A 26925-nucleotide genomic window follows, 5' to 3' on the forward strand; every position below is an offset into this window, starting at 1 on the left:
CCGGCATCTGTTTCTAAGATGACTAAGTAAACAAATGGTAGTGGCATCGCCGAGTCCATTAAGAAAACACTTGGAGTTACCATGCTGTGCTTGTCACTGTGGTTCCCGGGCATCAAACGGGACATTACTGTTGGCTGTTTCCCACCCAAGGAAGCCAGGATACAGTAATGGCAAGAACACCTTGGTGATAACCAACAGCTCACTAGCTGGACATATCACACACTCAACAAGAGGAAAACCATGCCTGGTACCAGCAACCCAGTGAACTAGTCAGATCTAGGGATGTCATGGATCTTTGAGGAGAATTCACAGCCACTGCTTTACTAACCCAGCACAATCCTGAACTGCGTTCTAAGCATCCATTCTTACATCCACAGATAAGTGTGGGTCTCACACCATCAGGGACAGTTCTCTTTACAATAGACAGAGACCACTACAGAAAACCACGGCTGATCAAAACTCAGAGTTGTGGCCCCGTCCCAACTGATACAGCCACAAAGCGACTTGCACACCTAAGGCTCGGGGCTCACTGTGAAAGAGGGAGTGGGGAGATCTTAAGAGCCGGAGGAGCTTGCTCTGAGGTTGTGTCTCCTACCAGTCTCAGGACCTACACTGTCAAGTCTCACCAACAGGACTGCCAAAAGGTGAGCTAAACAAGGTCAACAATAGACATGCTAATGTGAACAAGGGAAAGTCTAGGGGGCCCCAACAATCCACAAAAGAAAGAACTACAGGCAACTAGGAATAATGAGAGCAGGAAAATAGTCTTTCCCAAGGAAAAGCGCACACACAAGCACACACATAAACATAAAACTTAAAAGACCAATTTTAGGATCATTTCCTCAAAAAGGTAAAACAATGGAGAAAGACAGAAACATTTTTGAACCTAATCTCTGCACCAAATCTCGGCTGGGAGAGGTTCCTAGAGGTCTAAAGGAAAGCATGCATTTAGATCAGTCTTTTATGTCGTGTTATTTCCTGTTTTAAAAGAAGCTGCCCATTCCTTTAACAAGTTAGGGAGCCGAATGTGTATTTTCACACTTTCAACTATATCTTCGTCATTCCTGTTTTCAAAGCTCTATAAAAGCTGAATAATTTATTCATTGCATTTCCAAAACGCACCTTCTCTTCCTTTTCCATTTCATATTAAAAGGCTTCCCACCATCCATGTAGATTTCCATTTGTAAACCACTTCATACTTTACAAAGTGTTCCTATGTCTGTTTTTTCTTAACTCGCCAGTCTTATTTAAACGCCCTAATAACTTCCTAAATAAAGTTACACTTGCTTATTTTTTTTTCCTTCCATTAATTCAGTCTCCATTTATTTGACATCTATATGTTCCAGGCACTGTTCTGGGCCCAGAAGGAAACAAAACAAAATCATTGTCCTTGGGAGACTCTGACAGGAAGGGGTTAACAAACAGCCAGAATTGAAAACCTGGTTTTCTGACTTCAAATTCACAGTTCTTTGCAAGACTCCATTTGTTCTCACTAATCTAACTCACACAGAGTAAAAGTCCCACTAAAGATTTCATTTCTGCAACGTAACTGTGAGTTCCAAAGGGTCTCAGTGGATCCCTACTCTCTGAAATGTGACTCAATAACACTCTGTCCAGAACAATACTGTAGATAATCAGGAGCACCTTCAAACTCTCTCACACACACACACACACACACACATATACACACACTCGTACTCAAACATACACACACACATACACACTCACACAACACACAATCACACACATACACAATCACATACATACATACATACACTCACACACACACTCACATACACACACACATACACACACATACATACACATATACACACTCACACAACACACAATCACACACATACACAATCACATACATACACACACACACACACACATTTCACATACACACTCACACATATACACACTCACACAATGCACAATCACACACATACACAATCACATACATACATACACACACTCACACACACACACTCACATACACACTCACACATATACACACTCACACAATGCACAATCACACACATACACAATCACATACATACATACATACACACACACATACACACTCACACAACACACAATCACACACATACACAATCACATACATACATACATACACTCACACACACACTCACATACACACTCACACATATACACACATACATACACATATACACACTCACACAATGCACAATCGCACACATACACACACTCGCATTCATGCACATACACACACTCACATACTTACACATGCATTCATAACACACACACATACACACAAACACACACCGAGAGGGGAGGAGAAGAGGAGAGGAGAGGCCAATCCCAGTGTAGAATAGCGGACAGCCGAAGTTGGTCAATGTACACTCTACGCACAAATTTAAACATCCTGTTGAACTCCGTTAATATGTAAACCTGTAAAATTGAAGGAAGGAGAGGAAAGAATGAACAAAAGATGGGAGGAAGAAAGGGGAGTTAAGAAAGGGCGTGCAGAAGGGGGGGATACGGAAGGCAAGAGCTGGTGGCGCAGCTCCGTAGAGGACACCTATGTCCAGCACATGGGAGGCCATGCATTCTATCCCCAGCAGCAATTTTTAAAAAGGGACAGGAAAAGAGAGACATTCAGACCCAGAGCACCACATGCCCAGAGAATGATAAGTACTCATTAATGGCACAAGTGTACACCTTAACTATTCGCAGTCATCTGCCTACACACGGTTCCTATAGGAAAGCATCTCAAAGCCTTCTGCTCTGTCCATCTCCAGCTCTGGCCTTTCGCTAGTGAGTTAGCCAGTTTCCATGCATCACCAGTAATTCATGACTTGCTTGGGATAGTGCAGGGACAGCACTACTACAGACCCAGCTCAATGAATATCTTAGCAGAAAGAAATTAACAAATGAATTGTTACAGATCAATAGGTGTTGAGGAGAAAATTACAACGACAGTAAAGCTTAAATAATTTATACACAATATTGATCTTTTCATTATATTAATTATTCTTTATAGCACACGTAAGGAACTTGGAGAATAAAACCTTCAAAGCAAAGAGATTTATCTGCAGTGGTGATTTAGGCTTCTGCCTAAATGTGAAAGGCAAACAAGGTACCTTGATAGTCACAAATATTTTAGGTTAATAAATAAACTCAGTACTTTCAACGCACCTAAATTTCTCCATGCTGTTAAAAGGTCTCCTCCACAAATAGCTTTTATGCACACCACTGGAGAGAGCAAAAGAAATCTTAACAAACGATTTTAGAAATAGAGCCAGACACGGGACGTTTCCTGTTGTCTCATCACGGGAGCCCAAGGCAGGAGGACAGCAAGCTGAAGGCCACCTGGGCTATACAGTGCAAGACCACCAGAGACCACACAAGGAGATCCCATCTCACGCAAACACACAGAGTTAGAAGTGGGCTAACCCATCTCTTTCACTGTGTGTGCACAGTTTAAGGAGGGACTCATAAGGAGGGAACTATCTGCCACACCTCGCTCGGATTTATTTTTGTAAATAAATGTATTTATTTATCATGCTGGCTGCAGTTTTCCCTCCCTCCTCTCCTCCCAGGCCCACCCCCATCCACCCACTCTCTGAGTCTGTTCCGGAAAGGGCAGATCTCCCGTGGATGTCAACAAAACATGTCATATCAATTTGCAGTAAGACTAAGCACCTCCCCTTGTATTAAGGCTGGGCAAAGGTGACCCAGTGTGAGGAGTGCGGTCCCAAAAACCAGTGAAAGGGTCAGAGACAGCCCTTCTTCCCGCTGTTAGGAGCTCCACAAGGACAACCTGCACAGCTGTAACATATATGCAGAGGGCCTAGGTCAGTCCCACCCAGGCTTGCTTCCTGGTTGTGGATTCGGTATCTGTGAGCCTCTACGAGCCCAGGTGAGTTGACTCTGTGAGTTTTCTTGTGGCGTCCTCGACCCCCTGGCTCCTACAAACCTTCCTCCCCTTCTTCTACAGAATTCCCTGAACTTCACCAGAACTCCATTTAATATTTGGCTGTGGGTCTACATCTGTTTCAGGCTATGTGCCTACTATTGCTAGGAGTCTTAGCTGGGACCATCCTTATAGATTCCTGGGAGAATCCCTTGACCCCAAAATGTCCCCCCCCTTTCCAGTAGTCTGTTTCAGTACTCTCTTGTACAGCCAGCACAAGTCACTTCCCAAGGCAATTTTATCATAATAAAAACTGCACACACTAACAAAGGCCTGAACACGACCTTGTTCCCACGTTGCTCAGACTGTAGCGGGGGACGATGAATACAGAGGGAAAGTCGATGTATCTGCTCTCCATGGATGACCCAAAATCCCTTCCCATGGATCCCGCTGGCAATGGGGCAGAAGTGTAGTATGGAAATTTATGTGGACATTAGTTTTGCTACCTATAAAGAGTAACAGTTACTCACAGCACTTGGCTCTCAGAGGTAAAGCAATACCTATATGGTTCTTTGGTTCTTGTACCTACTAATCTTATCCTTTTTTTTTTAATCACTTAATGCTAGGATAATTTTTATTTACTTTTAATGAGTATACAAAGTAAGAGGTTTCTTATAGCATTTTCTTACTTAGTTTTAGTTGATACACACACACACACACACACCCCATCACATGCCCAGCCCCTGTCCCTGTAGAACCCCCCCACACACACACCCCTAGTATTCTCCTTCTCACTTTTCAAATCAGCCCTCTTCCGCCAAGCATCTTCTGCCCCATCTCATGGGCCACTGCAAGTGCTCTGGCCTTTACCCACAGCAACTCCCACATGAACGTAAAAATCCTACAATATTCGGCATGGGAAGATTCTGGCACATATACTTTAAAGAACACCACGCCTTCTGCAAATACATGCGGCTCTATTACAAGTAAACCCATTCATGTAGTTCCAAATGGCATTGCTTCTATTCCTCCCTCTCCTCCTCCTCCTCTCCCTCCCCTCCTCCCCACCCCCTTCCGCTTCTCTCCCCACGTTTCACAGAACTGTCGGTAATAAATGCTCCTCTGAAGACTCCGCTTGTGAAACAGTCTAGGCCACAGTGAGCATCCAGTCTCATAAATACGGTTTTGCAGACTCCATCTACCCTGGCACCCTGCTTGTCATGCCTTAACTAATATTGCTCTATAACTCCAAATATATAAAATGCTGCACATAGACGTAATGTAAAATATGTGTTGTCTACCGTGCATCCTAACACGGATCTAACAGCCCAAATCTGTCACTATTAACCAGCTGGCTCAGGTGCATTCTGGTGACAAACATCCAGAACAGCATGCTTTTCTTTTTATTCAGCGAATGTCCCTGTAGTGACTCCCCTTTTGTAAAGGGCCCTTTTTCTACTTTCAGTTGACACTGAGTTCTGTGCAGAGGAGATGCATGCAATACCAGTTATCCGTCCTTCATCTCATTTGTTGACAAGAACCGGGACATCCATAAAATAGTGGAGAAACTTCAAATTCCTTGAAGACACCGCATAAATCCCTCTCCAGATTCATCCTTCCCATCGCTGCCACTACGGGTTTATTTCTGTCCTCAGCCTCACTGGAGTCCATGGCATAGATCAACTGGTTCCCGTGCCTTTCAGCTTCCAGCTGCTCATGCAGTGGAAGGCAATGGGAAAGGATGGACCGGTAAGAGGAAAAAGTGGTCAGGACATTCCCTCCCAACTCCTTTCTCTTCCCAGGCGGGTCCCCAATTGCAGGAGATTTCTACCAACAGCTCTTTTACGTACACCTCTTCTAGATTATTCCCATTGAGACAGTTAGCCACCAGCACACAATAGCTATAATACACCAGACTGCACCATCGCTACTTCATATCCAGTTGCTATCCTGTTGGGCTAAGAATCTCCCTTTGTTATTAATTAAAAGGTACCTGGAGATGTGATGTGTGTTCTCTTTTACCAGTCCATACCTCTATGACATCTGCCTTGAAAATCCCAACGGGTGCCAGACTCATACTAATAAAACCAGGAATGTCATTAAACTGTAACATGCTACAAAAGAGAAGGTATTTACTAGTGAATGCATAGCAGCAACATTTGAATGTACTTCTGCTCCAAAACAGATAGCCCGTTAGACAGCTGATGGCATCTTATAAATACACAAAGGAGACCGAGCGGCTGCATACAGGACCATGCTCTGTCTGCTCCGTTCAGGGTTGCCTCCTCCTGGTTCAGTTCTCTGTGGTTTGTTTATCTTGGTCACTTTTGTCTTTGTCCTCTCCTGTCGAAATCTGCAGCCCATGCCATCACTCTGTCCTTTCTGTGTCTTCTCTTCCCACATTAAAGTCCAACTCTGTTCAAAAACCGAGCTTGCTTCTCTTTCTGTCTGCTTTCGCTTTAGACATAAACCATAAAAGTCTACAGGTTTCTAGCTGTGGTCCGCCACACAGGTGTGTAATTACATACCCAGAGTCTCAAATTCTCTGGAAGAATACTCTGTAAATCTGATGAGTAAATACCAAGGAATCGAGGTGATTGACATTCATGACACCCTGCGTTTATGAAGAAATCAGAGTGCATAGCCCAACATAACTCCACAGTATTAGATGAAGGCTTCTTAAAACAGAGGACAGTGCCTACCAATAAAAGCATGTTCAGATATTAATAATAGCAATGAACTAAAAATATTTATGTGACCATGGGCAACTAATTCAATTTCACTGTAGGACTTTTTCATGTATGAGTTTAATTGTGTATGTTTAAACATTTTATTGCTGTTTCATTAATTTCCTATTAGAAAAAAAAATCAGTATGCTTGGGGGAAATACTTCACTTTTCCATTTAACTAAGTACCCACTGAGTGTCCTTAGTTCTCTATGAGTCAACATTTACTTTTCATCTTTATGGCCATTTCTTTTGTACTCCAACTTACCAGTTAATGTCTATACTATTTAGATAAAGATTCCAGATTCCGAAAGGATAGCATAGCTCTCCTTTTATCTTTACACAATACAGAATGTATGTATATGACAAGCGCCAAGAAAACATGATGGCTAGCCATGTATAAGACTTCCTGGTCTTTCCCAATAATTCCATAATAACACAGGTGAGTAATGCTTAGACTGTAACGTTGGTTATAACACTCTGACCACTCCCTATTATCCAGAAAAGAAGAGGGTGCGCAGAACAGGTGATGTAACAAGAGCTGACCCACATCAAAATCCCAGAGCATAACTGTGGAATCCAACACTCGAGGGTGGATAACCTTCCCAAGTCAGAGACCAACACTGTTTTCAGTTGCTAATACGTTTGCCATTGGATTCCACAAATTCCTCTTTGTGGATGTATCCCTAATTCATGACCTCTTCCACTGGTCCTCCAACATCATGTTCTACAACCAGATCAACCCAACTGCAACTCTGCTATCTGGGTTGACCAGTAATAATCACGCGTCTAAATAAGTCTAAGATGATGTAGACCTCTGTGTTTGACCAGTAGTAATCATGAGTCTAAATATGCCTAAGATGATGGAGCTCTCTCTCCTCCTTCTGCCCTCCCGGCTCAGCCTGATATGTTTTCTAAATTAAACATGTATAATGAAATAATCTTTCCAAAACCGAGAGTTCCTACGCGTTCCCAAATGAACAGCTGATATCCCTCTTATTATAAGAAGAAAGTCTTACAGACATAGTACAATAAACTTTATCTTGCTTACTTTTCCTTTTTTCTTGGGTAAACAGATATAGTACCTTGCAAGTTGTGGACCTCAACTGCTAACAAGTTGAATTTACACCCAAAGTAACAGTCGCAAAGCAAAGTGTCTGGTAATTTTCTAAAGGACCACAATCTTTTCAATTACACCATAATTTTTAAAGGCAATCTCAAAGCAGGCATTTCCTGAGCATCTTCCATGGGTTAGTCTGCGTGCCTAGCACTTCATGTCTATTTTATAGGAAGATTAAAAACAAATTAACACTCTATAAGCTAGAAACATTTTAGTACACTTCCCAACATATCGTTAAATGCCCAGCTATAACTGATATAAAGTGCCATTAGCCAATTAAAATCAACAGAGAATTTATCCATGGTATCCAACACCTAGTAAATTTAAACACAAGGTAATGGATTAATACAAAATACATAAATAAAACTTCCTTATTCAATTACTTTCAGATTTACTATACCCAATAATGTATTTTGTAACTCTTAAAGTCACATTAGGGTTTGACAGTTTCAAACTATTAACATAAGCAATTTTCAAATGCCATAAGATTCTGATTGCCTTTAGTCAACATGAGATCATAATGATCAGCTTTGGAGAATCGTAGAAGAGTCTGAAATTAAGCAAAACCACATTGTTGGCTAACTTTACCTACCTTCTAATTATCACTCAAAAGTCGAGCCTGTGAGAAAGCCTCACAGTAACCAGCAAGAGAAGGCAGTGTGGTCCATCACCTGTTAAGAGTCGCTGCTGGAAGTCACGTCCTTACCACTCAGAAAGAAAACCAGTGTTTATAACCTCTTCCTGACTCGGAGCTAGTGGCGGTTTGAGGCAGAACTGATGCTTTAAGGGACCTTCCTTGTCATGGACAAGTAAGTGGATGCAGCATGTCGACAGAGTGACACTTATCTCTTTAGTTTTACACTTCATACCTTTGGGGGGGGACATCAACCTTCTTGGCATCTCAGCATTTTTAACTACAAGAAACAGTATGCTTTCTACAGCAGTGCAGGTTACAATAGCCCAAGATCTCTGAGCCAGAGTTGTGGAGAAGACATGTATGTTAGCGTGCTGTCTAGAGGGAGAGCAGGATGAGGCTTCCAAGCAATTCTACCTGTTTGTTTGATTGTTTGTTATGGCATGAATTGAGTTGCACCTTCTCACCACATCTTTAGTATTTGTTAATAAAACAATGTCATGAAAAGCTCCCAGTGCTTGGGCTCTGAATGTGGAAAGCAATCTCTGCTTTCGGGCTGTACTCAACCCAAGTTTCCTTGTAGAAATATTTATGAATGCTAGAGAGCTGATTCATGTATGATATTCGTTGTTCTTTTTGGTTCATATGGCAGGGATGGGAGAAGAAACCTTAAATCCAGCTTGGGTATGACTGACTGCAGCCAGCTACAAACTTTATGAATTTTTTTCTCAAGTTGAAGCCCCACCAAGTCTTATCCAGGTTCTACATTTGGGGCTGATGTAAAGTAAGTCCCCTTCACCTTCCCCCCTTCTTCTACTGACTGTTGACAGCAACTCTGATGTTTCTCCTCAGAGAGAACATTACCAGTGCCTTCAGTTACCATGAATGTGGCTTTCAGGAATCAATGAAGATATATCAATCAGATATCAATCAAGAAGAATTATCATCTGCTTAGGAGAGTTCCTTCAGCAGAATGCGAAGAGGATGGTTGAAGGGTCATTTCTCTCACATTTATTACCAGCTGTTTTTGACACCAGTGAAGAGCCTATTGTCCACCCAGGCCCTGCATCCACACTAGCATCCTTTTCTCTGAACGCCTGTGTGTGCACACGCGCGCACGCACACACACACACACTGTGTTCTGTTATACAAAGTGAGTCAAAGAACCTCATCATCCTGACCACAGTTATTGGCTGAAAAAGTCACAAGGTCCAAGCTGAAATTAACCTGAGTTAATTTCTGGAAGGCCTGCTTCCCTGTCTCCCTGTGGAGTATTCAGACCTCAAGTGTTGAGGCCCTTTGCTAGAACATGCCAATAATGTGGAGAGAAGGATCTCGTGTTTTGAGACATGGCTAAAACCACGTCCACACTTTCCTGTTCTATTATACACTTACATAAGTCAGCAACCCACCATCACCACCACCATCGCCACCATCGCCACCATCACCATCACCATCACCACCACCATCGCCACCATCGCCACCATCACCACCATCACCATCACCATCACCACCACCACCACCACCACCATCACCATCACCACAACCACCACCACCACCATCACCACCATCACCATCATCACCATCACCACCATCACCATCACCACCACCATCACCATCACCACCACCACCACCACCACCACCACCATCACCACCATCACCATCACCACCACCACCACCACCACCACCACCATCACCACCATCACCACCACCACCACCACCATCACCACCATCACCACCACGTGAAGCAGGTTTATGTCACTTGCAACACAGAGCCCTGTCTAGTACCAAATCCACAGGACGTCAGCCATCCTAACAGGGTCAATGGAATGAGTCACAAAGGATAAGAATCTCTTCCTCGTCCTCAGAAGGATAGAGAAGAGTATCCTGTGGCATTGTGTAAGAAAGAAGACGACACCCTCTTACCGAGGTTGAAACTACCTTTCCTGAGAGGCAGGCTCACCCAAGATCACAGCACTGCTCAAAGCCCCATTACCATGACTATCACAGTACCCGCTGTACCGGAAGAAGGTAACTAAGACACCCTCTCCATGGTATATGGACAGAGAAATCACAGTACTCCGGGCACTGGATATAGGGACAAAATGAAGACACGAACTCCCTGCGGAGACTTCGGTGGCATCATCTCACCTTCTCAGAGTTAGAATGCTCATCAAAATAGTCCGGATTAGTTTCCTCGCCAGTGGTTTTTACCTTTTTATTTTGGCATAAAATGCTATGATTCCATCCATACTCGGTATCAGCAAAGAGAATTCTCCTAAAGCTTGGGTGATATAGACAAAGTGGAGAGAGCACAAAGTAAAAAGGACCCGAGGGTGGAGATGGCCCCGTGAGGGAAGTGTCCACCACGTAAGCATGAGGACCGGGGTGCAGATCCCCAGGACCTGCCTCAACCCTGACACCCTGGCTGTAATCCCACCATTCCTGCAACGGGAAGGAAGGCAGACAGGACCTTCCAAAGCCCGCAGACCATTTATCCTGGTGCAAACATCTGCTATCGAGAAACAGGCCTCAAGCAAGATGGAGAGCAAGGACGGCGCACGAGGCTGCCCTCGACCCCAAAGCACCCATGGCTCGCACATGCCCAATATGCCCCCAACAACTAGCGCTCGGTCTCTGTCTCTGTCTTTCTGTCTCTGTCTCACACACACACACAGTTTTTTTAAAGAAGGACACACACACTTTAACAACGGGGGAGGGGTTTCACAAGGCACGATAACCTACTGAGGAAATAAGGAGAAGGGGAAAACATCCCACACAAAAGGAGAAATCCTTGCAATATGATTTTTTTTTTAAGTGATGCAGTCAAGTCACCTTCCTATCGGTTTCCAATCCCATCCCAACCACCTTCTGTAGTCGGAATTCACCTTTGTGGTCCCCTGGGGTCTGGCCCTTCCTGAGTCTATGAAATCCATAGGATGCTTCCTTCAACAACCTCCATGCCCTCTCAGGGTCGGCGCCCCCTCTTCCATCGCTAAACTGAGTGTCCCTCTCTCCCCTCTCACTACCCAATTACCGTACACACAGGTATTAAACGTTAAGTTTCACATCCCAGCATACTGCACTCTGTATACATACTGTTAAGAATGTTCCATCGATTAGCTCACTTCGTCTCAAAACACACCTGTGTGGGACATCCTAATTATTGTTTATGTTATAAAGGGACCCAGACTCTGAAAGAGCGTACCTCACTCCTAGTACACACAGCCTGCGAGACTCCAGCGCCTTGCATTTACCAATTACGTGATCCACAAGGGCATTGATCCTTGAGAGGAACGGGGAGTAGCTGTCAAGAGGGTAACAGAAGCAGAGAGCCCAGGGAAATAAAACCAACAGGAGCTCCTTCTCAGTTTTGCTCAGAGTCAGCCCTATTTGAAGTAGAACCTTGTTCCCATTATGTAGCAATAGATTATCTGCCATTTTGCATTGTGGAAATGTACCCTCCATTATCCAGGCTAATCTTGTTGACTGTAGAATGCTGTACACAGACATTACCATGACAGACAACTAATTCAATCTTCTCTGCTAGCAAGATGCTACTATTAACGTCTCTTCAATTCCTCCCTACAGCTTTTGATGCAAGGACACATCACATATAACACAGCTGCTCCTTCCTACAGTATCTATGAAGAAAAGTGATTGAGACTCACGGGGGGGGGGGGGGAGATGTTAGGAAGAAACCAGAAGGTTCCACATCGCAACACAAAACACCACACAGAAAAAAAATAAAGAAAAACAAATTGATCCAAGATGATTATCTGATAATTTGTGGTGCAAAAAAGAAACGAATGTTTATGACCCATGGGTAAACTCAGAACCTCATTTCCTTTTGACAGAAACCATATGTTCAAGCAGTCTAGGCGGAATTTCCCTGTCAGGAAGTGCAGAGATAATGTGTATCACCTATAGAAGGGAGAGCTCGCATCGTGTGGCCTACCTTGGGTCTTTCACAGCGGGAGCCATCTCATTACTCAGCCAAAACCCCAACTATGTCATATTTCCCATCTTCCTCTAAGTTCTCCGTGTCTTCGTGTATCTATCCACTAAGAGACTGTTGTTTAATACTAACATTCACTGAAAATCATCAGAGGGTTTGATGTGATAATGGGGGGCTCTGTTTTTCTAGAACAGCAGCAACAAGACAGGCTCACAAACTCTTTGGGGTCAGCAGGGAATGGGTAATATCTAAATTAAAAGGGCACGCCATGGAAATATGTGTAGCAGAGACCGTCTCAGTGAAGTCATAGTGCTATGTGCTTTGAGTATATAAAACCTGAAGTTTTAAGCTAACATACAATGGCAGGTTCTAAATTAAGGTACTATTAAAATATTCACTGGTGCAAAGTCCTTCAAACAAACTAAGGGGAAAGGGATACTGGCTTCTTATTCTGACCAATTTGGATCAAACAGCAGGAGCATGGAGGAGAGAAAGTATTAAATAAACTGATAGAATAAAAGGAAAAGAGATCGATCCCATGATGAAATTCCACTCGTTGTCAGAGAAATGGAGTAGAATTACACACTTCGGTGGTGACAAATTTCAAAATCCGTGTAGCTTCTAGTAAATGAAGCTTTTCCATAATGTCAAATGCAAAAGGCTATCTGATATCAACATATCGAGCTGAATATTTCAATTCCTATTTCCTTACACCTAATTGTTTGAGACCTTTAAGATACAAACTTCAGTAAACTGATGTTCTGATTTTTAAAAAAAAAAAAATATTTCATTCCCTTGAGCATGTCAGATTAATCTCCAGATGGTAACGGACAGAGAGCATCAGACCGTATTCTTAAGCCCAAGCACCGCTCAAGGGCTGGAAGCAACTAGCTGCAGTGGCAGTTAAGATTCCAAACTTTCCCAGTTCTTGTCTGCATTGCTGTTTTAGGGGGCTGGCATACCCTCTTCACAGAAAAGGGTCAGAGCTTTGTATCCACCGGGCACACTCCCAGACACACAGTAGGCATTTAACAAATAACGCTGAAATGAGCTCATGGAATGGCTTAAGGGGAAGAGTGGAAATCTTGCTGAGGAGAGCATGAGCCCAATTCCTGGCATTGCCCAACAACAAAGACCATCCCCGGAATTAGGGTTATCAAGGTGGATCGCTAATTCGCACGTGTATCATCAAAGCGGCATCAAAAGGATTGTTCACTGGGCTGGCAGGCAGCCACCAAGGGCCCCTTATGAGGGGATTATGCCCCAGCTTACCCATTCCTGGAAAACTCATGCTTTGTGTCTGCACTGACAGCTCCCCCAGGCTCTGCGTGTCCACCATACAATTCAAGTTCAAGATTTGACCTCGCTGGTCCAACCCAGACCCCTCAACACCCTGGCTATTCCATAGCTGCTCTGGAGCGCCCGCTCCAAATACCACATGACAAAGTGCTAGGTACCGGGCAGAATGTACACCAGGATGTCTGAAGGTGACAGAGGGTGGCCAGAAGCAGTGGAGCATGGGCGAGGGACCAGCTCAAGCCCCTGTGGTAAAACCCCTCACCCAAATTCTCTGTCCCAGTCCCTGGAAACCGCTGCCAGACAGCAAAGGGCCTGGCGGGGTCAGGACTTGGGGGGTGAGGAGGGGGGTTCGGAAAACAAACAGAAGCCTTATGGGACAGGGAAGGTACCTGGCGTGGCTGTGGTTCCGGGGACAATCCTTCTTCTCCATGATGGCCGGCACGCAGTTGGTGAGCTCGGTCCAGTCGGCGTGCAGCCCGCAGCTCCAGCCGGTGGAGAACCGGGAAAAGAGCCAGGTCTCCTTCTTGCCGGGCCGGTGGCAGGTGCACTTTTTCTGGCCAGCTTTGCAGCTGCATGGCTGCTCCAGGCGTATGTTCTTCACCAGGTGCCTGCCGAACGTGGTGCCGCCGGTCTTCTGGATGTGCAGGAACACTATCACGTCGCGCTCTTTGATGTTAAAGTCCACGAAGCGGGTCAGGTCCTTCAGGGTGAAGTTGAAGCGCGGCACGAACCGGGGCAGGGAGCCGTTTTCGGGCGCCTCGGGGTCCGCCTCCTCCTCCTCCTCTTCTTCCTCCCCGGGGTCCCCCGGGTCCTCGTCCTCATCCTCCGGAGCCGCGAGCCCTTGAGGAGCCTCGGGCGGTCCCCGGGGTGGCGGGGGCAGCTGGGGCCGCCGCTCCCACTCATCGGGGGGCGGCTGTGCCCGGCGGGCAGGACTCGGGGCGGCGGGCGGGCGGGTCTCCCCGACGCGGGGCTGCTCCCCGAAGTTGCCGCAGGAGCTGGTGCAGGAAGGGGACACGTACTGGTACATGATGACCACGAAGAGGAGAGTGAGCACCGGCGTCAGCAGCCACTTGTTGAATCTTTCATCCATGGTCCCGCTCTCAGGCCGGCAGGTGGGGCGGCGGCGGCGGCAGCGGCGCGGCAGGGCGCCCGCTCGGAAGTTTCGGGGACTCCGGGGCGCGGCTCCGAGCCCGCCGCTCCTCCATGCCCCTGCCGCCGAGGAGCGCGGCTGGCTGGCTGGCTGCCCCGCCGCACTCCGGGGCTGGCGCAGCCGGGGCCTACGAGCGAGCGGAGCCGGGAAGACGGGCGCCGGCGGCGGCGTAGGGCTCCTCGGGATCCCCGGGGCGCCCGGCTCGAGCCGGCTCCTCTTGCGCCCGGGCGCGCGGCTCTCAGGCGACGCGGAGCAACCCGCCGCCGGCCGGCAGACGCTCAGACGCAGGGGCGCCGGGTTCGGGTCCCGCACCTGCCCGGGGCAGCTGCAGCGGCGAGCAGGGGAGCTGCATGAAGCTCGCCCAGGCGCGGGCCAAGGGCAAAGGCGCGGCCCGGCTCCCGCAGCGCCAGCCCTCCGTGTGCACCGCGCCCCGCGCCTTCGCCCGCCGGTGCCCGGGTGCCCGGAGCCCGCCGCAAGTTTGCAAAGCGGCCCCTGGGCGCCGGCGAGCAAGACGCCTCTGCGGAGCCGCCTCCCGGGCGAACCGCACTACTGCTCCGGGTCTGCCCGCCCAGGCGCAGGCAACGCGCGCACACTCGCTCCCGCGGGCTGGCACCGCCACAACCCGCCAGCCGGTGTGACTGGAGCCCTGCTACCCGCAGCACAAAAACCTGCCCTAGGTACGGAGCATGCGCCAAAGCCTTCCTCAGCCCCGGAGGAGTTTCCAGGGGAGGAGTCCGCGCCTCTGCGGGGCTCGCGGGAGGCAGCTGGGGGTGGGAGCCCTTCCTGCCTGGAGCCTGGAGATCTCAGCTGGCGGTGGAGGAGAACAGGCCCCACTGAGGGCGTTGCTAGCGATCATCTGATTCCTCTACATCGCAACGTTGGCCGCCTTCTCCGTGTGAGAGTGGACAGAAACCTGGCTGGTCTTGTTTGCAGGAATAACACCCCTAAGGCAGGAAGTCCCACACACACAGGGATTTGTCCTGTCCCTCCTCAGCATGGCCATGGCTCCAGACCTCATTTACTGTCTCCCCCAAGACATGATTCAAACTGATGCTCAAGTTTGTGGCAAGCCTTCCTTAGCGATTGATTTAGCAGGTCCAAGGCTACAACTTCATTCAACCAGCAACCTTTAAGTGCTTGCTGTGTAAAGGGCATTGCGTTTGCTGCATACTTTGTTTCCTTCACCACTAGGCCAGGCCAGCCTGCAGCCAAGGAGTGTAAGAGTCATCTCCCAAAACTCATCCTGACACACTGTGATTTCTTTAACGGTCAGGACAAACCTTTCCCAAGTGAAACATAAACGCCGTCTCTCCTCATCTGTTTCTCAACAAAGTCCTTCTTCGTCCACAGACGTGCTTAAATTTTTCATTTTTTCGAGGGGGTAAATTTTGAAGTTGCCCCAGAATCCAATCTTTGTTTGAACACAATTTATGACTTCAGATAATGGATGGACATGAAGGGCAGTTGTGTTGAAATTTGGGACAATCATATCCACCAGCTATGGTACTCCATGCTCTCGCATGGGCTCACCTTTCTTCCTGTCTCTCCTGGGGTGCTGTGTGGGATGTTATTTCTTCCTGAGAACGGTGCTGGAATCTTCTGTCACGTCCCCGTGTGGAACCATAGGTTAAAATCCAGATCTCTTTTGGGAATACTGACACTTGCTCATCAGAAGTTATTTTTATTGTTCTAGACAGGTGGAATTCTACCCAACAAACCGTTCCTCCTCTGCTTCCGGCTTTTAACAATTACAACACATGCCATACCATTCTTGATACTGTAGAAGTCTACATCTCTAAGAGGGGTGTTGGCTAAAATAAATCAGCTTCTCAAAAGCTTTCTGGACTCTATTTTCTCTCACTCAAGTTTAAAGTCTTATTAATCATCATCTACACTCTAAAACAAGAAACTGTTGCTTTTGAAAGAAGAGCCCAATAAAGCCCAGGAATTATTTCCAAAATCCATCGAGTTGACAGAGGGTTTCTTGTTTGTTCGTTTTTGTTTATTTTGCTATTAAGGCTTGGGAGATCATTGAAACAACGCATGTACAAGGTTTCAATTTCCAGAGCTACATTTTTCTTTTTTGAAGTTGTATGTGATGACCAGTATCTCAGCACCTCTGCTAGAGAAGCAGAAATGAGAGACAAACAGAGATCATCAGGACTCTGCTGGCCGTCAGCTTCGTCTACTTGTCAAGTTCCAGGCCAGTGATAGACTCAGTCTCAAATAAGAGGTGGATGGTATCTGAGGACAACATCCCAAGCTGTCCCCTGGCCTTCACATGCACAAACACACAAGAGCATGCTCACAAACTCACACACACATACACACACTCTCTCACACACTCACACACACACACATTCTCACAAACTCACACACACACTCACATACACACATTCATACTCACACACTCACACATTCACACACACACACTCTCTTCAGGTAAAAAGTCATTATGACTTTGTGCCTTTGTACACTATGTTATTGGGAAAATACCATATTTTCTAGAATACTGCTTTATAGCTCGTGGCTAAGTAGAGCCTTTATACCCAAACGGAGTGAGTGTTGGTGATAATTTACACAGTGGAAAAACACTTCCCTAGCCATCTTTTCCTTGGCTCCTCAGAACAGCACTCTAAGGAGATTAAACACGCACACACTCACACACACACACTTGCACACACACTCACACACACAATGGGTGAAGTCTCGTTTTAGAGACAGGAACCTGAACCAAGAAAAGTGAGGGAAAAACAAAGTCAAGTTGGAAGCTTCTGGTACCCTGAAGTCATTCAAATCGCCACCGATGTAATGCAGGAGACAGCAGCAACACAGCTCAGAATTCCCCCTCTCCCCTGCAGAACAATTCAGCTATCTTCCCTCTCCCTGTGGCTTGCTAAGCAAAACAGAGTCCTTCACACCCTGCAATGTTATAGTGTCTAGCCATAGTTCCCAGATAAACATGGGAAAGGCGGTTCCAATGGCGTCATTATTAAAACAGAACACTTAAGATAATTTCCAAAGAAAATGCTGTAAAAATACAACAGCTCAACAGCTGTGTTGTTGATGACTTACCTCTCCATAAGCACACATACCCTCATAACAGTGTTCAAAAACATGCTACAATGCTATAAAAGTCTTTTTTGTTGGTTTGTTTGTTATTGTTGTTTGTTGTCTTTGTTTTCAGTAAAATAGCTGATGGGGTACCACTGTTTTCTTGGGGTAATTGGAAGAAAATCAATGCATAGGTCGGAGGCAATTGAGGAGATAATTCAGGCATGTGCTGGGGAATTCATTTCTAATGATAGGTAACTTCCGTAGGGTGCACAGCTTTTCTGTCCCAAGTGTGATCTCTCTAGTACCACAGTAGAACGTGTTGTGAACCCAATCAAAGCTCTTAAACCACGCAATAAACAAGCTTCCTTATCTATAAGGGCAGACATCGCATTCTGCAGAAAATGAATAGAAACTTTCTAAAACTGAATGCTCTCCAGGTGAAAGGAAAAAAACATATTTGCATTCAGTCTACTATAGTTACTCCAGGATGACACCAGCTGGCAATTGTTTCTGGCTAACAGATTGCAGCTACTATGATTCCTACATAAATTATTAAAATAATAAAAGTAACATTTTTAAAAAACAGCTTCCTTCCACTTCCTCTGCAAGTCTAGCAATAAGTGTAACGCTTATTGCTGTGAGGCAAATTTTTTCACCTAATTTTATGCCTTAATAAGCTTTACTACAATTATCTTCTTGCCTGGTTCTTTATCCACCTTCACTTCATTTTCTCTTCATCCGTTCTTCCCAAATCCTCTCAGACCTGTTACCAGCATTGCACGATCCCCAACACACACACATCAAGCCAAACTTTTGATCAGAACAGTCCTCATTTAATCAAATGGTAGATAAAAATTGCATCGCAGCTTCTTCCTTTTCCCATTGGTAGAAGAAACTGCCTTTGAGGACACCCTGGAGAGATCAGAGATCCAGACAGTCCCAGAGAATAGTGTTGGATCCCCTGTGCTTGCAGGCGGGAATGCAGAGGTGAGCATGCCCTTCGATGCATGTGAAAAACAAAATAGATCACATCTCTGGTTGGCTGTATGAATCTCCCTTTCCAGAGTGAGTCGGGGGTGGAGACAGGAGGGCAGTCCTTCAGAGGACTAATGGTTCTTCCAGAAGAACTGGGTTTGATTTCCAGCGCCATATGATGTTTGCAAAAGTCCAGGAAATCTAACACCCACTGTCCTATGCAGGCACTGCAGACACAACTGTGCACACACACACACACACACACACACACACACACACACACGCCATTTTTAAAAGGGAATAAAGAATAAGAAGTGTTCTTGTCTCCTGAAATGATTTCTTCTTGATTTTGTAGACAAGCCTTGCCCCCAAGTCCCTTAGTTACACAGTTTGCAAGTAACACAAGTTTCTTCCTTAGGAAGTTATTAGAGGCATTTGGAGAGTCAGGAAAATTACAGGCAGAATTGTGATCTAGACTAAATTTATTCCAGTTCCCTATATCATTGTGACTTCGAGGCAACTCTGTCCCTGCATATTGCATTTCAGAATTCCTATTTATGTGAGTGGATAATATTTTTTTTTGGCTTTGTTGTATAACCTTCCTCACCCACCGTAGATAGCAGCCTGTCAGGGAAGCCTGGAAACTGTTATCTGTATGCATAATGTATGTTCATCAACTCAGTATAATGTAAGTAACGAACTAGTGTTTTCATGGTAGACGTGCAGTTATTTCTTCAACAAGAATTTGTTGAGCATTTACCATATTGCTTTGGATGCTTGAGCTACACCATGAAACAAGACCAATCAAGAGCTACATCCCAACAGAGGGAGAAGTGATGAAGAAATAGATGAAATTAATTCGTTTAATCCACAATATGCAACGATGTGCATATGTAATACATAAAGTGCCAGGAACATTTTGATACTTGGCTTACATTTGGAAGCAATGATAATACTGATGTTTACTCTCAAGAATTTAAATGCCAGAAAAATAAAAACAGTACAGAAGAAACTAGAAAGAGACTGGGAAATTGATCATATTAAGGCTGGTGGGATATTATAAAAGCTTAATTCTGAGAAGAGGGGAGAGTCGTGGAGGTATGTGAACCATCTATAAATAGTCAATCGGACTGTTTTATATTTTTGGGATAGTGGTCAAAAAAGAAACAGAAAGGCCAGTTAAGCAACCATTCCAGTAACCATAAGAGAGATGGCTCCGGTTAAGACTAGCAGAAGAGGCGGTGGCGGGTGAGACACAGGCCACTAGAGGATGGAACTGTCCCCAGTAGGGTGCCTACCAAGATCATTACAAATACTGGAGGAGACGCGATGAAGCCGATGTAAGGCGGAGAGCAGGCAGCGATTGCACTGGACAGGGGAAAGAGTATTGTTTCCTGCAGCTACTTCCTGAAGGAGCAGGATGCACCAGCCACACCAGACACCCACAAACAGCTTGCTGCACAGACCTCTGCGGTCAGGAAGAGTTTGGAACTTGGGAGGTGTTAGGTAGAGAAGGACACTGGGGAGGTGGGGGGGGGACACATCACCGGAAATATAAGAGTGAGGAGCTGCAGGCAAGCTCAAGGAGGAGATTGTTGGGAAAGCAGCAGACCCTGTTAAAAGTCAGTGGAGATGTCCAAGAAAGCAGTGATCAGGGCTTGGACCGCAGAGGTAAAAGTGAAGAAAGCAGTTTATCAAGTTACAAGTCCGCAGACCTGGGATGGGGAAGTGTGAATCCCCTCACTTCCCAACAACAGGACAGAAATTCCCTGGGGGTGGAGGGAAATGGAGCTATTGAACTTAAACTGAGGAGACATTTCTCCATCTTTGGGGCAGTCAATAGCTCCCTTTGGCTTTTGCCCAGATCTAAGCTGGAGGGACATGTAACGTTTTCCCACTGGCTGAGGGAACTATGATTCATGGGGTGCTTCTGTTTCTTATAGCCATGCCCCGAATCCCACCTGGATTCAGATGCCATTTTAGTTTTGCTGTTGTCGTTGTTGTGAAGAGACACCACGACCACTGTAATTCTTACAAATGAAAACATTTAATTTTGGTGGCTTCCATTTTCTGAGGTTTGGTTCATTGTCACGGTGTGACATGGTGGGGTACAGGCAGACACCTGGCTGGAGAAGTAGCCAGTGTCCTTCATCTTGACTGGCCGGCAACAGGAAGAAATCTGAGGTACCAGGTGTAGCTCAAGCATAGGAGACCTCAAAGCCCTCCTCCACAGCGACACTCACACAAGACCACACCTCCTAACAAGGCCACACTCCCTTTGAGTGGCCACTTTCTTTCAAACCCGCACAGGGGATACTCCCTATAACCTCAGCTGTGAGCCTTCCTTGGTGAACTGGGAAAGCTCTGCTAGCTTTTTCTGCTCTTTGATGGCCTGTTCTCAGGAACTCACTGGTAGAAAACTCTGTGATTTCCCTACCACCAGATGCAGCCCTCATCTTCACCAAACAATTTTTTTTTTAGCTTTAGAATACATAAAAACATTTATCATACTCCTTACACACAGGAACTAAAATGTGTTTACTTTAACCTTTACCATGTTTTCCTTAGAATATATTACCACAATAGAGTTTGAGTTAAAGAGCACACGTGACTAAGTGTGGATAAAGAGACTATCTAAACTTCTCTCAAATTGTGCTGGTCTAGTCTTAATAACATTGAGCGAATGCTTATTTTCCACTATAACCTGAAATTTGGTGCAATATATATATATATATTGCACCATATACATACATATATACACATACATACATACACACACACACACGCACGCACGCACACACACACACACACACACACACACACACACACACATATATATATAATACGTGCTTCAAAAAATTGGCCATGGTTGTGCAGGGGCTATATTGATATTGATCTCCTCTGTATTAGTATACTGAAGAACCTAGCACATGAACAAATATTTGGAAAGGGCCTCCTTAGGTATTAAGAAAGCAGAAGAAGGTACTAACTCAGGGAAGAAAGGAAACCAGCTCAGGGCGGGGTGGGAGGGGACACAGATGACAACTAAGAACAAAGAGATGTAAGTGTGAAGAATCCATGGTGACTCCTACCACACTGTACGCCAAGTGTAACAAGAGAGTAATGGGACAGCAAATGCACACATCAGATAGCTCAGGGAACCTGGTAGCTGGAGGCCAGGTTTGAATTCTATATTAAAGATATAAGCAGGGTGGTTCTAATGCCGGGTAGCAAATCACACAGACAGCTCCGGAAGCATTTGTTGGCACAAAATAGCAAGAAAGCAATTGGTAGGGTCTAAAGGGGAAATGAGATATCAAAATAATCATACACTAGGAACAATAAATAAATAAATATGTAAATAAAGGATCGCAGGGATGGAGCCAGTAAGTGTTAGTGACGAAGTGTAAAGAAATAAGCAGAGGTAGAAGGCTATTGAAGGTGTCTCGGCATGTCCTGACTTGGAATGTTTCGCAGACACTGATGTCATTAATATGGATGGTAAAAACACGTATAGGATTAGGTGCAAAAAAAAAAAAATCAGTGTGGATAATTATTAGTTCTCTTAGCAAATTAAAATGTTTGCATTTTCCAAATGGGTTTGGGCTTCAAAATGTTTACATTTCATTTTAACAAAGAAAGCTTTGAAAGTACTCTTCAATTTTTCAGCAGCAAGACAGATAAACTTAGTTTAATTACAAGCTTGGGAAGGAAAAGTCTAGGTAGAAGCAGATTTTTGCAAAGACTATTTTCTCTCTCCTAATGTTTTTCAGGATGCCCCTCTCTAGTACACACATATAATCCATATATGTGGGTGTATATTTTCGATCACAAGAAATCAAAGATCTAAAGTGGCTTCTAAGGGATATATATTTGGACATTTGCTCTTTGCTCCATTAGCACGGTATTTCTCAACAGCACAGGAAGCAGATGGTCTGAAAGCTCCCCAAGGACAGATGTTAAGTAGGACTCTTACCTTGTTACAGCTACAGCACTCAGCAGAGAGATTCCTTTGCACCTAGTAGGCATCTGAGTAAACATTCCTCCTGACATGCCAAGAAGCAATTAGGGAAAGTAGCTTGGTGGATAAAGTGCTTGTCCTGCAATCCTGAGGACCTAAGTTTGATCCCTGGTACCCATGTCAAGCTGGAAGGCTTTTACAGGCACGGGCGATTCTCGTTCTGGGAGAGACAAGGTGGGAAAACAGGAAGGCCCATGGAGTTCACTGGTCAACCCATCTAGAGGGACTGGTGAACTGTAGAGTCAGCGAGTCTGAGGAAAAGTGAGAGAAAAGAAAAGGAAAATAAGATTATACAAGAAACAATGCTTTTAACTGAAGTTTTACAAGCTCCCTGCCAAGAGGTGCCTATCTACAGTTCTCACTCACATTTTATCTAAGGTGAAGTGATTTCGGATTTTCTGGGTAAATCTTTCCATGTGTTCTCACTACTGGTAACTGGCTCTTCAGTGTGACCTTTCCCTACCATTTAATCCCATGATCTTCAGGAAATGTTGATGAATTATACCACACAAAAGCAAAATTCTATTGTGTGTGTGTGTGTGTGTGTGTGTGTGTGTGTATGTATGTATGTATGTATATGAGAATATCTGCATTCATTGGCCAGTCACCTTGCCATGGAAGTATGTTAGTTATCTGACAAAAATAGTTTTGCTATCTAACAGTTACAAATGCAGAATATTATTATTTAATTTTTTTTGTTTTTATTATACGCTAAATGTTTTTTTTTTTTTTTAATCAATAGTTTAGTGTGACTAAACCTGGCCACTGAAACCCAAGTCAAAATCCTAAATACAGCCTCAGCACTGTGTACCCATTGTTTTTCAATTAATTAATTAATATAAGTATTTGTTTCTCAAGTCATGCTGTGAGATTCATGTTTTTTTATGCAATTAGTTCTTAATTGTTCTCCAGACACCCAAAGTCACTGCACTTTCTCTGCACAAAAAAGTCATTTCAGAGAAGCTGCTCCCTTGTGTCCCTCCCTCCACTGACGTAGAAATCTACTGAACATTCTGTCCTGCGAATTACCTTTGAGTGTTTAATGCTAGTTCTTCCAAATTATTGTTAGTTGAATGTTGTTCTAAGAGCTAGAACAGGATCTGGTGAGGACTAGGGGAGGCGGTCATCAGAGTTCTAGAGTCGGTTGTCATTATTTTCGGCTTGTGGGTGGTTTGCTTGAACTGGGTAGGGGACCATCCTGTGACCACATGAGCACGTCTCCATCTCTACCATCCTGTGAACATTTACCTTAGACACAGAAATGACGTAAAAATATCTCTTGCCTCTGACATAAGAAAATTGAGACATCTGATTTTGGGGAACTGCTGTGAGGAACTCGGTTTGCTAAATACATAGCAAGGTAGAGATGGAGGTGTGCTCGTGTGTTGGTGATGGCAGAGAGAGAACGAGACGTGCTCATGCGTTCACGGCTCTTTTCACTCTAGGGCCTAGAGTAGAGGCTATGTGCATAGACTCCATAATCAGCTCCCCTCCTCTGCATTTAATAACAATCCAGAGACCCCACCTATCAACATAGGTGTTCATCCATATGTCTGTGTGTGTGCACGGGCGCGCGCGCACGCACACACACACACACACACACACACAGAGAGAGAGAGAGAGAGAGAGACAGAGAGAGAGAGAGTTTCTCTGTTTAGACGCCTTCATTCAGGAAAACTGTGTTCTCTTCTGGGTAACTCAGTCTCCTCTTCCACACTCAGCTAAAATGTCTCTTCCAAAGAGAACCAGGTCCCTATTCCATACCAGGTTCATTATCTCCTCCAACGTTGCAGGTTACTAGAGCCGTAGGACTCTATTACCATAGTGCGTATTTAAGTTATCTTTATGTGACTCGCTCTTATGGGAACCTGTGACTTCTTTGCATGATGATGATTGCATTTGTTTGTTTCCATGTGTCTGTGTTTGGGCTTGAGCGTGCCATACTACAGGGGCCATTTGGTTACCTCTTTTGACCGGTGAATTCCAAGTACCAAGTTTTCCTGACCATTTATATGTGTGTTGATCCATCTGTAAAGGTCATAATCCCAGGGTGATGTCCAATGGCCACCAGTCTTCTCTCAGCCTACGGAATGTGCACGGAAGGTATGATTGGTGTGATATAGAACAGATGGTATGTTACAGTATGAGCTGACCTAAACAACCCCATTCTTTAAAAGCAAAATATCACCGCCAGCTGGCTTCAGAGAAAAAAGTTAGAGAGATACCTGTCTGCTGACCTTCAAGAAACTGGATACTGCCCACGGTGGGAGCCACAAGGCAAGGGGCTGAGACACCCGGAAGAAAACAGGGCCCAATCATCCACGTCAAGAAACTGAATTCTGCCTAACCCTGAATTATTGTAAGCAATTCTCTCAGCGCCTGCACACGTGAAATCAATCAAACTGAGACCTCGGTCTCAGCATTGAGAGACCCTAAGTAGAAAGACCAGGGACGTACCCCTATGGGACTATGAAGCAGTAAGTAGTTTTTAAAAGCCTGATTACTCTGATGGTCATTTGTTCTATTGCAATAGGAAACTATGTACTGAGTTAGTGCCACGTGTGCAATAAAACACGAGTTGCTTAATTGACGGTTCATTAGAATTAGCAAATAAGATTATTAAAAACAAGAAAAAGGAAGGGAGGAAAGGAACAGGAAGGGAAGAAGGGAGGAAAAGAGGGAGGGAAAAGTAAGGGGAAACAGGGCAGGGCAGAGAGGAAAAAGGGGGAAGAAATACACTGTCTAGGAGAGCAGGTGTTCCCCTGATTGATGGGCCTTGCTCGGCTGAAGGAGCGAGGCAGACATATTATGCTGGCTTCAATTAGTTTCTTTCTGATCATGTCTCCTAACTTCCATCCCATCCCTCATCCCTAATCTTCTGGTGACCCGTTTGTCATTTCTACCTTGACTCCAACTTGTCGGGGACGGGGGAGGGAGAGGCACAGCCCTAACAACTGTCAGCTGGTAGCTGGACTCAATGCTGCCAGCTAGGCCAACGTGTCTTCTCGTTGAATATAAATGACATTATACTGTAGTAACATCATCTGGGCGCTCTCTGCAATTACAAACAAGACAGGGACAGGACCACGTCGTAAACACCATCATAAACATAACAGGAATGTAAAGGTCAAAACAGAAGCACCATGGAGTGTGTGAACTACTCCGCAGTCATGAACTCCGAAGAGTTCTTCATGAACCTCAGATGCAATTCTGTATCAGTAGAGACATTAAATTACTTGGGGGTGTCAATGTAAACCACTGCTTCTTTGAGTTCTCCCCCAAATAGCTTGTCACCTTCGAATCTTATCCTATGACCTTCATAACTGCTTGTCTCGAGACGATCCTTCTGGAGAGCAGCAAGAAATAAATCGGTCTTTGTCTTAGTGTGCCCCTGGTGGCTCCTGCCTTGTCCGGCTTCTACACAGCTGGGGGTATCTATGTTCCTCTTACAAACAATGCCATGGATGAACAGCTCATTCTTGGGACCTGTCAGTCAAAGTATCTGACTCAAAGGGTTGGCGTCTAATAGTCAAGTGCCCTCATCTCCAATGGGAACACTTGAGGCTTGTCTAGAGCCGGCTTTCTCTGTCTACTCGTAGGGCTGACTTGATATCAAGTCAGAGCGATACTGATTTGATCATAAATCGCTGTGTAATTTCTGCTTTTCTTACTCCTCTCTCTACCCAACTCCTCCTCCCCATTTCTACTCCCTAAGGTCCAAAGGTACAGATCTTGTTTGGGCTCTGGCTCGCCTTTGTTCAGATATTTTGAGAAGGGCAGAGGCAGAAGTTCCTTGAGTAAACAAATGTCTGACTACATAAAGCATGTAAATTTGGGTTGGGGCCAAGGGCTAGAGTGTAGTGGCTATTGGTTTTATTTAAAACAAAAACGTAATGTACCTATGGGCTATGCTAAGAATAAAGGCATAATAGAATCCAACAAATAAGTGTGGCTAATAGGATATATGGTTGAGGTAGAGTTAGATTTGATTGACAGTCCAAGGTTTGTTCCAGGAAAACACCACACCGAGGAGGAAGCTCTTGGGGACTGGTACAAAGAGTCTTTGGGTGTTGCTTGCTCTGAA

General features: G+C 45.1%; 1 protein-coding gene across 1 annotated transcript in view; it reads right to left on the bottom strand.

The window, feature by feature from the left end:
- Hs6st3 (heparan sulfate 6-O-sulfotransferase 3) overlaps positions 1-15484 on the bottom strand; it is a 629358-nt gene extending 613874 nt beyond the window's left edge. Inside the window, exon 1 of the mRNA XM_051195219.1 lies at positions 14028-15484. Coding sequence (XP_051051176.1) covers positions 14028-14728 — 701 coding nt within the window. The 5' untranslated portion in view covers positions 14729-15484. The remainder of the gene's footprint in view (positions 1-14027) is intronic.
- Between the last annotated feature and the right edge of the window lie 11441 nt (positions 15485-26925).

Source organism: Phodopus roborovskii, unplaced genomic scaffold (genome assembly GCF_943737965.1).
Source record: "Phodopus roborovskii unplaced genomic scaffold, PHOROB, whole genome shotgun sequence".
Classification (NCBI taxonomy): Eukaryota; Metazoa; Chordata; class Mammalia; order Rodentia; family Cricetidae; genus Phodopus; species Phodopus roborovskii.